The sequence below is a fragment of the Diabrotica undecimpunctata genome, chromosome 6, assembly GCF_040954645.1.
Source record: "Diabrotica undecimpunctata isolate CICGRU chromosome 6, icDiaUnde3, whole genome shotgun sequence".
Taxonomy (NCBI): Eukaryota; Metazoa; Arthropoda; class Insecta; order Coleoptera; family Chrysomelidae; genus Diabrotica; species Diabrotica undecimpunctata.
In genome coordinates this window covers 91848555-91860800 of record NC_092808.1, presented here as the reverse complement: position 1 = coordinate 91860800, position 12246 = coordinate 91848555, and the positions used below count along the sequence as shown (strand labels likewise).

The following is a 12246-nucleotide window of genomic DNA, read 5'->3' as shown; positions in this document are numbered from 1 at the left end:
TTCTCAGTTAATTTCATAATGTTAAAATATATGTGCACATATAACATTTTACTAGAAATTACTGTTTTGCTCTCCAGAAGATATCTTGAGTTATATCCTTAAAACAGTCGTAACGATTAAATTGTAGCCAAGTTATCCCTTTTTGATCAATAATAATATTTAAATTAGTAAACTTTCACTTAACTCTCTTTACCAGGATTGTGCGGAATCAAAAATGCTGGCGAATGGTATACATAACACTACTTTGCAAAAAATCGACTTATCCCCTTTTGCCTTCCAGCCACAGATTTATTTAATTAAATGTAAAAAGTCGATGTTCGAAATTACGACGAACATTTTAGAGCATTTCGGTGGTTACTAGACTAGATTCATGCAGTACTCGTCGTCCCAGCTCCTTCAATGAGAAGAAATGGTATTACAATTCTTGCTTTTTAAATAACCCCATAGGAAAAAGTCCAGGAAAGTTAAATCAACGGATCTTGCTGGTAACCTCTCCGTAAAATCCATTGCCTAGAAAACCGTTTATTAAGGTATCGCCTAATGTTTATGCTTGTCATGCAAATAATTTTCTTAGTAACTTTTATTATTTTCGATTATATCTATTAAAATAGGATCAACTATACCTTATAATAACTCTAGATATGCTTTCTATAAATTTCATAAATTTCTGCCCACTTGTTTAATTTCAATGGCTATTGGGTATGTGTTTTGTGGAAAACTCTAGAATTATATCTATTTTCTTAGTCATAATCTCACAAAACTATAGTCACTGTTCTGAATTATCTTTATTTATTTCCTATTCAAAGTGTAGTTTGTAGAGATGAAGTTTCTAATGTTTTCGTACTCTGCGGACAGTAGTGCGTAAAAAATCAAATTAAAATTAGTGCAAGTTAATATGACCTAAAATTGCTACATCTAAAGTCCTAACACACTCCCTTTTTTATCAGCTACTGATCTCTTGTCATAATTTTGTTTAACTAAACTCTATCCAACGAGAAGCGTTAGCCCCAGTAAATAACTAAATATACGCGTATAGGGTTATAAATATTTTAATCGGCTGTCGTTTAGTGCTTCCTCCGCCTTCTTCAGATCTATATTACGAAAATTAAGTGATTTATAAAATATATGACTGCATATTTTTAAATAGTAGGTCATTTTTGATTTAATGCATTTACAAAGTGGGCAATACATGTTTTTCTTATCCCACATGTCATCAACTTGGGCATGTATACTCATTATAAAATTTTTTGTTTGTATTTTTGGTGCAAATTAAAAGAAAATGCAAAAATTAATATTGGAAGAGATTTCGAACGATACAGATGCATCCACGGCCACAGTTAGGAGATAGCCTAACTAGGTCTTTGCACTGTTGTCAAGTTGTTATAGTTTGTCTGCTACATAGGTTTTAAATCCATGTGTTGACAAATCATGAAACATGTGCACATAAAATTTGCAATGCATATGAAATGAGAAATAAAATACCATTTTCTTTTAAAACACTTTTATATTTTGCCGCAAAACGTATAGCTTTATTCATTAGGTGAACGAAACTAAAATAAACCTGTAAAAACTAGGTATCTACCATATTTTTTTTAAAGCTCAAAATTAAAACTTAAAAAAATACATTAAAAAGACACGTCAACAAGTCTAAAAATATGTACTTACAATACTAGGTACATCGTTAAAAACGTATTTCTGAAAACTAATAATATTTATCAGGATAGAGGCAATAACATTTTTATTATTGGTAATTTTATTTTTCCCCAAAAGGGAAGAATGTAGTATAAGTAATGGCGAAAGAAAAGATTGAGATATTTACCAAAAAAAACCGTTTTGCGATTCTGGCGAAAAAATTTTGATCCTGAGGCAAATGTATGTTACGCAGTTACGCATTATTCTTATCAATAAGGTTTATAAATAATAATTGTGATTACTGGGATATTTATGAAAACAAATACAAACAAATCAGGCTTATATGCCAAAAAATCGTTCGACTTTTGTTTTGTGGCTAACTTATGAAAAAAATGTGGCTATCAAGTTTTGTTCCTTTTACTTTGGCATCGTTAAAAACAATTAGAAAAACTGGAATTGTCACAATTACTCACCAATTTCTACAATTAATGGTTCAACCATGAGCTCAATAATATCATCAGGTTTCCAGAACTTTTTTTTACTGTATTCTGCACATGCTTCACATAGATGCAAAATTTTTAGCTTCAGCCCAAATTAGCTCAATAAGATTTAACACACAGTTTTAGGGTTGTAAACGCGAAACGGTTTTATTTTGATCTTTTGCCACTTCATCAATAACAAATTTGTTATATTCAGCCTTATGCGCAAAAGTTCAACGTATGTCGCAAGTATGTCGTCATCGAAGTCGATATTTTTTTATCGTAACCAATCTTTTATTTTTTGCTTTGTCTATAGATAGTAGATACTTTCCCACTTTTTTGCAAATAGTAAGGAGCATTATCAAGAATTATTACACAGTTGTCTTTTAAATAGGCAACATTTATAGGCCACCTTCTACAAAACCTGTTTCAATCCAATATGTGTATTAATCAGTATTGTTCCCTTGCCCGATGGATTTTTGCTGCTTCATAGTTTTGTCGACCCACACATGAGATTTTGTATATCCCGCATTTACTCATGTTTCATCTAAATAATACATTGTGCCGTTTTCTTCCGAAATTTTTTAATGGATTTTATAAAATTTTGCCTCTATAAAATAATATCTTCTCGATCTATAAAGCAATGTATTTACCCCTACGTATTTATGGAAAATTTATGAGAAGTAGTGATTTTAAAATTTGGCAAGCTTTCGTCGTTGTTTACGGGTACAAGGACTTTGTCTATAGTTGGTATCTCGTTAAAAAAAAAATAATTAATGTAAAATTCATCGTATAGTACTTTTATAAAAATCGTTTTGTCCATTTTGTTCAGTATGGTTTTTCTGGGCTTGTTCTTTTTCGGTGAAGAAAACCCTTTTCTACTTTTCTTTTCCCTTATAATTCCCTACATAGAAGTTTAACTATTTTTGATAATGTAATTTTGATTGCTTGTGGCCGCTTTTTTGGAATAAATTTTTTCACAGAATCTGTAGAACTCAATATGGTTTGTAAAACTATAAACTAGATCGCAAAACTGTAAACAGTGTAAAAAATGTTTAGCATACAGAGTAGTCACTTTCTTAATAAATATGAAAGCAAACTATAAGAAGTATAAACACGTAATAAGTTTGATTAAACGAGCCGATATGTGCAATCACCATGAAAGCTATTTTTATCCACTGAACTGAAATCTGAAATTCTCAGTTGCTTGGACCGGTTCTGTGGTCGATGCTTAGTAGCAAACGTTAAATGTGATCCTGATAAATTTGGCAACGCCGTGTTGTTTTGGCTAGCTATCCCTTCTCGTTGGATAGACTTTAGTTTTAATACGTATAAGTAATAAAGTTTCTTATCTTGATGAAGTTGATTAAATATTATCGCAATTCTCCTTGGACTCTTTTTATTTTCAAAAAATATGAATAACGAATTTAAAAAATACTTAGAATTTTTAGAAATTTCTTTTAACCCTTGAACGTCTACGCAGGACACCTCAGGAACACCACTACCTAATAATTTTTTTTAATATATATTTTAGTTGCATAAGTTGGCAACAGCCAACTGTTACGACGAAAAAAAAAGCGCCAGGGTTCCGCTGGTAGCCCACTTAGGCATCTAAGTTTCAAATTTATAATATTAAAGATAGTTTGATAAGAAAAAACCGTTAACACAGAGGAGTTAAAAAGCAGTTGTCGTAATTGCAATGATAAATCAGATGACTCGGAAATGGATTATGATGAAGTTGCAGAAAAAGAAGATGATGAGAATCTTAGAGACGTAAGTTTAGAAACAAAAGACAATGTAGAAATTCAAAGTGAAGAGGACTCAGACCAGGAACCAAAAGGAGTTTATAAATATGACATAGATCAGGCAGTATCTAAATTAACCGCAAACCCCGAAATGCAATTATTTTGTCGTCCCTTTCCTTCGACAAGAAGGTTACTAAAAAAGATAGTTAATGCTTGTCCAGGTAAAGACATAATTTGTTGGTACACAAATAAAGAAGTAACATATTTTGACGTCTGGAATAAAAAAAAGCCAACTAATCCAAATCAATGGACTTCGCTTAGAAGAAAAGAATTTAACTGTTTTATCGGTGTCCTTATCAAATCAGGTACGCTTAGATGTAAAAAATAATCTACAAGAGATATGCGGTCTACTGACATACATATATGTCGATCATTTTTCACTGCGGCCATGTCCAGGGACAGATTTAAACAAACTTTGATATTTTTGAGATTTGATGAAAAGAGTACCCGAGAAAAGAAAGAAACAGATAAACTTGATATATTTAGAGAAATTTGGTATATGTTTGTCAGGAACTGTCAAAAGACCTTCGAGTCATACGAATGTATTACAATTCTTTTCGATAATTCATCAAATCGAAACCAGGGCGGTATGGCATTAAAATTTCGGCAGCTAGTGATACCAAGAATTCTTACTTGTGCAACCTTTAAATATAAATTGGCAAGAGTTCTGGCGGTCAACCAGAGAAAAACCAAGGCTACATACCATAACAGCGGGCGAGCCATTATTACTACTTGAAAAAAGTAAACGTTAAAGCACGGTTAAATGACAATGACACGCACCTACTTAAAAAGAAAAATCTGAAAAATGAAATTACGGCTAAATTCGCGAATGTAAGGTTTATTTGATATTAAGAGATCTTTGCGAAATCGGATCAAAAAGTGTATTGAAGTAAATTGTGGGCGTTTTAAATATTTATATTAAATTTTTTGTAATTTTGTTTTTTAATTCATTATTGTTACACATTTTACACAGAGAATAAAATTTTTTATTGTGAAATCAAAATTCATTGACTTTTTGAAGCAAATAACTGGAAAACCGATTGAATTGCATGAATTAAACAATAGTAACTTATTTTATGTAATTTAACGCTTTTTCATCTTTTTTTTATTATTTTACCCATAGTTAACGCGAACAAAAAATTGCTTTCATTTACCAAACGCAAAGAAATGTAACTAGCGCCCTCTATTGGCAATGCATCACAGTCTAAATTAGCAATTAGAAGATTAAAATTCATATTTAAATTTTAAGCACTCGGTATCACGGAAACTAGCAATATTTGTATAAGACATGTTGGACAGAATCATCATATTTGTAGGTCCAGAATCTACAACTACATTAACCCTTGATTGTCCAAGCAGCTAAAAGTAACGGAAATGCCTAATCGGGGTATCTCACGAACCTCAACTAATTTTTATGTAAAACATCAACTCTTTAGCAAATTGTTAACAAAACTTACTTTTTATTATTATTTCACATAAATTTACTTTATCTAGATAGTAGTAAATCGCTTAACACTTGGTAAAAAACAAGAAAATATACATATTACAAGTTAAAATTAACGTAAAAATTTTTTTCGGTATATAATAAAGTAAAGTGAAGGTAATATATTTTTTTAAATTCACGTTATTAGTTATTGTAAGAGTTTCCGCAATATATGATTTATTGTTGCTTTCGGTGTTCAACACACACACAAGTCTTTTACACTGATCACAAATTGTTTTTACTCTTTTGTCAATATTTCTCGGACACTGGTAATATCTAGCTTGTTTGCCAGTACATGTGGCCAATTTGCGTCCCTTCTTCGTCATGTTTACAAGTATTCCGCAGTTACTGAATGGAGATTCCTGCATGTGGCACGCTTGTTCATATTGTTTCTAGCAAGTTCATCTCCCATTTGTAACAAAAACATTCGTCGACGAGAACGACTGTGTTTTTTTCAGCTAGGGTTTTTTTCATTTCATATGACAAATGAATTCAAAGTACAAATATCTATCATATTTTGTGAAGAGTCTGTAGGGCCTTTCAAAAGTTTTTCGACTACACGAATATTCTCGCATGAGTTTGACAGCCTTCTCGAACCCAACTTTGGTCTTCTTATAATCTAATCTATAAGAGGCTTGTTCTCTGACTGACTTAATAAAATGTGAACCATTTTATTTTGATACATATGATACCATATAAAGATCATTTGTAAATGCAAATATTGACGATTGTGCAGGTATAGGTTTAATATTTAGTAATAATGGTAAATCTGGTTTGTTTTTGCGAATGATACCTAGTAAAGTTAGTCGCTTTGTCGGTAGATAATTGGCTAGTGGAACAGTAGTGAAAAAGTTATCAGTGCTAATAGCTCGACCGCTATTATGGTATAGTTTTGCTAAATCGGTTACTGCTCTACAGCCTTGGTTTTTTTTTGGTTGTCTTTCATAATTCTTGCCAATGTATACCTGAAGATTGCACAAATAAGAAGTCTTGGTACCAGTAGCTGCCTAAATTTTAATGCCATACCGCCCCTTTTCGATTTGATGAATTCTCGAAAAGAATTGTAATATATTCGTATGACTCGAAGGTATTTTGACAGTTTCGACAAACATATCCCAAATATCTATAAATATAGCAAATTTATCTATTTCTTTCTTTTTTTGGATACTCTTGTCATAAAATCTCAAAAATATCGAAATTTGTTCAAATCTGTCCCTGGACATGGCCGCAGTAAAAGTGATCGACATATATATTATGTCTGTTTTTATAAATAAATAACATATTTCTATAAATGTATTGGCACTATTGCTATACTGAGTGATGCCTGGACAAGCATCAACTATGTTTTTATATATAAAGGAAAGAGGCGACATAACCATTGCATTCCGGATTTTGCGGGTAATTTAGGAACTGCCTCACCTATGTCATATTTTGGTCTAATCTGGTCTGTCCTCTTCACTTTAAATTTCTACATTGTCTTCCGTTTCTGAACTCATGTCTCTAAGATTGTCATTACCTTCGTTTTTTGCAACTTTATCAATAATCCATTTCCGAGTCATCTGATTCATCATTGCAATTTTGCTTTCTAACTCCATAACACAAAATGGATAAAAAACTAAATAAATAAATATTGTAAATTTGAAATGTAAATGCTTAAGATTCTTAAGGCTCTTTTCAAATGTTTTCATAGTATAATTTTATATTTTAACTTTTATCTTTTTATATGTTGTAATTTTAAAACGTGTATATTAGGTTCAGTATGATAAACGCAAATAGATTCTGCGTTTATACCTTTACCTGTGAGTTCCGCTATAAAAAGAATAAAACGTGTAATGTTATTTTTGGTCTCTAATTTTTATTTTGTAAAATAATAGATATAAATAGATAAAAGAAAATAATAACTGAACCTATTACTTTACTATTATTTGTCTAATAATAACTCGATGTGTTCCAGCATACCAATGATTTAACCCTTCTTCCTAAATTTCTAAATATTGTTAAGATAGGAATTTTAAAATCTTTTGACACAGAATATTATTCAATGACTTTTATACAAAATTTGTAACGTATATTAAAATGTTCTTAAAGCAAGTCTTGTTGACTTGTTTCTATAAATCACCCCAATCATTAAGAAAACAATTCTTTCATCCACTCTGTATTTTTTGATGGCACATCATGCTACCAACTTCTATTTAAGTTTAATTATTTGTTTGTTTCCTGTGGTTTTATTGTATCAACTAGTACAAAATAATATTAAATATTAGTAGACTATGATTTTATCGCATTCCAGAAATTCCATGCTTAGTACTGAAATTGTCAACTTACGACAGCCACTTTTACCCAATTTAGGGGCTTTGCTGTCTGACTTGATGTAAGAATCATCTGCCAACATAGATAAACGTGTTTTACATCAAAATGTATCTTCTCTGGCGCAAAATAAGAAGTAAACTAACTCGGGAATCAAATTTAGTTTATACGAGTAAAGATACTTAGAAAAAGATATTGTGATCTTTAAGATATACAAAAGATATATAGTAACTGAAATATACTTGAAAACTAATGGTCTAGTTATTTAAATGTTCAAGTTCATATTCTTTTAAGTTAATATGACTAATGAAGAAAAAATATATAAAAGTGACTTACTAATAATATCAAGTTTATTAGTTTTTATTAGATTTTATTAGACGAGATAGTTATCTTTTTAACAGCTAACTGTTATTATTTATTGCATGTATATTTTAAGACTTCAATCGTTTTATTACAAAACTCATTAAAAGCATATTTTATTTATTGGTTATTGAATTTTATGCCAAATTATCAGTTATAGAATCCTCTCTAATTCATTACGTGGCCTAGATTTTGCAGTTCATACTAAACTAATATTGCCTAACTTGACATCTGTAGATGACGATGTGCCAACGCAAGAGATCTGAGAAAGAAGTAAAAAGATTATATGAAGTTATCCTAATTATTATGCAATAATATTTAACGACCATTTATTTATCTATGTTTAACGACACGATACTGTTACACTAGGTGAGTCTAAGTCTAAGCTAAGAAAACAAGAAACATATCAAAAATACCTATCTAACAAAACCTTATAAACATATTTTGAAAAAATAGATTATGTGATAAAACAAGGCTAGAATGGATTTAGAATGGCAGTATTCACTGTTGCTAATAATAAATTATACAGTTATTAGCTTTCATTCCTAGAGAAAAGACATTCATAAAAGAACGTGTGGAATTTATAATTTATATTACTTTAAATTTATTTGGTTTATGTACTAGAAGTTCATTATGTTTGATGATTGAAGATTTTTCATCCTAAAATTTTGGCTGCGAATATGATGAGACCTAAAACATATAATACCGATAAAAAACGAAAGAAAGCTAGAAATGGTCGAAAAAGGGAAGAGCTCAGCAAAATAAAGAACAACGAGCCCAAGAAACGAAATCTGTGGCGACGTCGCGAAGAAGAGGGTTCTGAAGATAGATTAAGTAAGCAACAGCGAGAATTTTTGAAAGAGAAGGTCGACTAGACTGAGATTCAGTACTCCGGCAGGCACACCAATGTCAGGAAACTCCACAGGAAGCCGCCAGTAGAAGGGTTGGCGACTTGGTGCTGCTTCGTTAATATGAAGACCTGGAGACAAAGAAAGAATGACACGCAAGATTAGCACTAGAAGCCGTACTTCGCCAAGCTCGCCAAAGTGTGCAAACTCTTGAGGAAGCTGCCAGGAGAAGAGACCGTGACGCTAAGTGGCAACGTTTTCCTCGAGCTTATAGACCGATGAGGATCGTCAATTTAGCTTGGCCCAAAAAGCACCGATACGAGAAGAGCGATCGCAACGAGAGACAAGAACGATAACAACAATAACTTGCTTCCAAAAAAAACGTGTTCCAAAGAGTGCGTGTTGCACAAAACCGCTTTCAAAAAGACGGAGGAGCAATGCTGGATAATGAAGACGCAGTCACTGAGCATTCGTGTAAATCATTGGAAGTTCGCTGCTAATTTTAACAGCCAAGTTATCTCAGAACTACCAATTGACGGAAAATTTACCATGTGCTGCCAGAAGGGAAAAGTTACAGTTTCCCGCAAAACCTAATAACAGGAAACGATCCCACGAGTAAAGGATTTATAGAAAATATAAGGAGCATTAATAGTTCGTTCGCGTTTGTGTCCATGTGAGCAAACCTAGCTACTTCTCCCGGTTGCGGACCGTATTGCTTCCGTTGATAGAATCCACGGTCATATCCCTTTTGAAAGGGACGCTTCATCCAGATGCCGCCTAAAATCGAAGATTTACTTAACTCTACATCTTAAAACCTTCTGAAGCAACTACAGAGCGACTCCGAATGGCCGATAATCAAAGTAGTAACTCCAACGTAATGAAGCGACTTGCCAATTACTTTAAGTAAAACAACGGCTTTGCGTGGGCCTACAAAATACTTCGAGATGTAGAACGAGATGCACAAGAGAAAGCTGCGCAAAATGACATACAAGTTCCAGAAATTGTGATGGCCATCAACAAATTTATAATCAGGATTCCAGGCGATACAATAATCCAAGTTGCAGTTGTTTTTGACAATGTAGAGCCACCCTATAACTGAGACATCCTTATTCATCTCAGACCGTTCCGTAATGATCCTTTAGCTCCAAGAATTTAAAGGATCAATATCCTGAACAAAAACCTGGATGCCTTGGTTTATCCGATTTTTGTATCCTAACGGAGAGACTAGATGCAACAAATTGGAGGAGCACGACCATATCTAATCACGTAACTAGAATATACCTGCTACATTATTTTAGTCAGGGATAGTTTCAACCTGCTGCTCATTGGAGGAAAGCTGACACAGTAGTTTTTAGTTAATGCATATGTCTGTATAGAAAAAAATCACCTAAATTATGTGCGTCATAACCAAAGTGCATTGCGAGTGGAGAACTACAATGTCATTCAGCAGGTAGAAAGTAACGAGGTTCAAGGTGAAGCAGTGAATGGACGGCCTTAATATTACCCTCTTCCTTTCAAGAAAGCCCCCAAAATATACAGCAGCGGTTTCTAGATGCCACGGCCATTCTTACGAAATTCGGAAAGTTTTTTCATCACCAGGGCCTGTAACCGAAAGTGGAAGGAAATAGTAGAGTCTAAGGAAGCCTGACAGAACGTGGAACACAGACCAGATTTGGAGGCTGCAGTTTTTAAGCACCAGCTAAAAAAATAGTATTGCAGACCTGCAAAATGAACTTTTCTAATAGTTGTGACCATAGTTCACGTTAGTAAGTTCCAAAAGAGTGGACACAAATGTGGACAGAAATCCCGGATCGTGAGTAGTTTCCTTAACTCAACGAAATGGTGTTGTTCCACATGATCCACGGACCATGTGGAGCAGCTTACTCTCGCTGCCCTTGCATAGAAAATAACCAATGCAGAAAAGTACTTCCAAAACCCTTTTCTGAGGCCGCATTAGGAAACGTCTATGGATATCCTGTGTATCGATATCGTTATGGCCCACAGTATCAGAGAAGAGGTTAAACAATAAAAAATTCTTGGGTAGTTCCCTACAACCCTACCTTTTATAGACATATAATTGTCACATTAATGTTAAAGTGTGTGCATCAGTAAAGAGTGTAAAATTCGTATTTAAGTACCTATACAAGGGCCATGACGCAGCAAATGTGAAAATCTGGGAAGTAAACCGGGACAAGTCCTTAAGATTTATGGATAGTCGGCACATGAGCGCACGAGAATCAACATGAAGAATTCTGGCAATTCCCATGCACCATTAGTCCCAAGTAATCATTAGATTGGCTGTCCACTTAGCTAATGCCCAACCTATTTATTATAATGAAGCGGATGGAGGAAAAGATCTGCAAGGGCGGTTTGCTAGAACATCGACGCTAATGGCACGGTTTATGCCAAATGCAGATCCAGAGTAAGCTGAAGCCCGAAATTTCTTTTATCGGAAGATTTCCGAACACATGTTCAAACAAGACAAATGGGTCAATCGTTAACGTGAAGAACACAAAGTGATTGGAGGTATGTGTACCGTTAGTCCATCCGAACAGTAACGCTACTTCTTGCGACTTCTCAAGAGTTCAGAACCGTCAATGTAGTGGAACACGCGACCTTTAAAAATGCTGGCGCTGCGCTTGGACGGCTCTTGAACGACAGGATGTGACACTATCGAAGACGCCGTTTTATTTGAAACGCCAGCTTAGCGATTTATTCGCTTACATTTTCTCTTTTCAGAAAGAGATGGTCAATGACTTTGGATTTCACACACTCGACAAAAGGACTGCACAAACTGTGAAGCCTATGCCATATCAACGACAAATTGGTCCTAAATACAGTAATAAGGTAGAAGCTATGGGAATTTTTAACTTCGGGAACCCGCAATTTGACTATCCTCAGAGGAGCTACAGTACGATGAGGTTTTAGAATTAGTGCGAGCAGAAGAAATAAGGATAACGTTAAACACTGAGCAGTTAGCAGCTTTTGAGGAAATTATGAGAGATATCAGAAACGATGAGACTACTGTTCGAAAATGTTTGTTCATTGACGGTCCTGTAGGAAGTGGCAAAACTTATTTTTACAAGACTGTGATGCATCAACTACGTGGAGAAGGTTTAGTCGTTTTGCCAGCGGGTATATATGGTGTACCAGTTCCAATTCACGAAGCGTTTGCTTTTAGGATCAAAATGGCATCCGATGTAGCAAACTTATTACTAAATGCAAAACTGCTGAATACAGACGAATGTACAAGATCTTCTAAGCACGCTCTCCACGTGATTGTCAGACTTTTGCATGAGGTAATGACGGATAACATTCAAGACAACTATAAA

At 33.7% G+C, this 12246-nt stretch overlaps 1 protein-coding gene across 1 annotated transcript in view; it reads right to left on the bottom strand.

Annotated features, from left to right (window-relative positions):
- Positions 1–12246, bottom strand: part of LOC140443550 (coiled-coil domain-containing protein AGAP005037) — a 1206743-nt gene that overhangs the window by 109782 nt on the left and 1084715 nt on the right. Inside the window, exon 14 of the mRNA XM_072534868.1 lies at positions 7725–7781. Coding sequence (XP_072390969.1) covers positions 7725–7781 — 57 coding nt within the window. The remainder of the gene's footprint in view (positions 1–7724; positions 7782–12246) is intronic.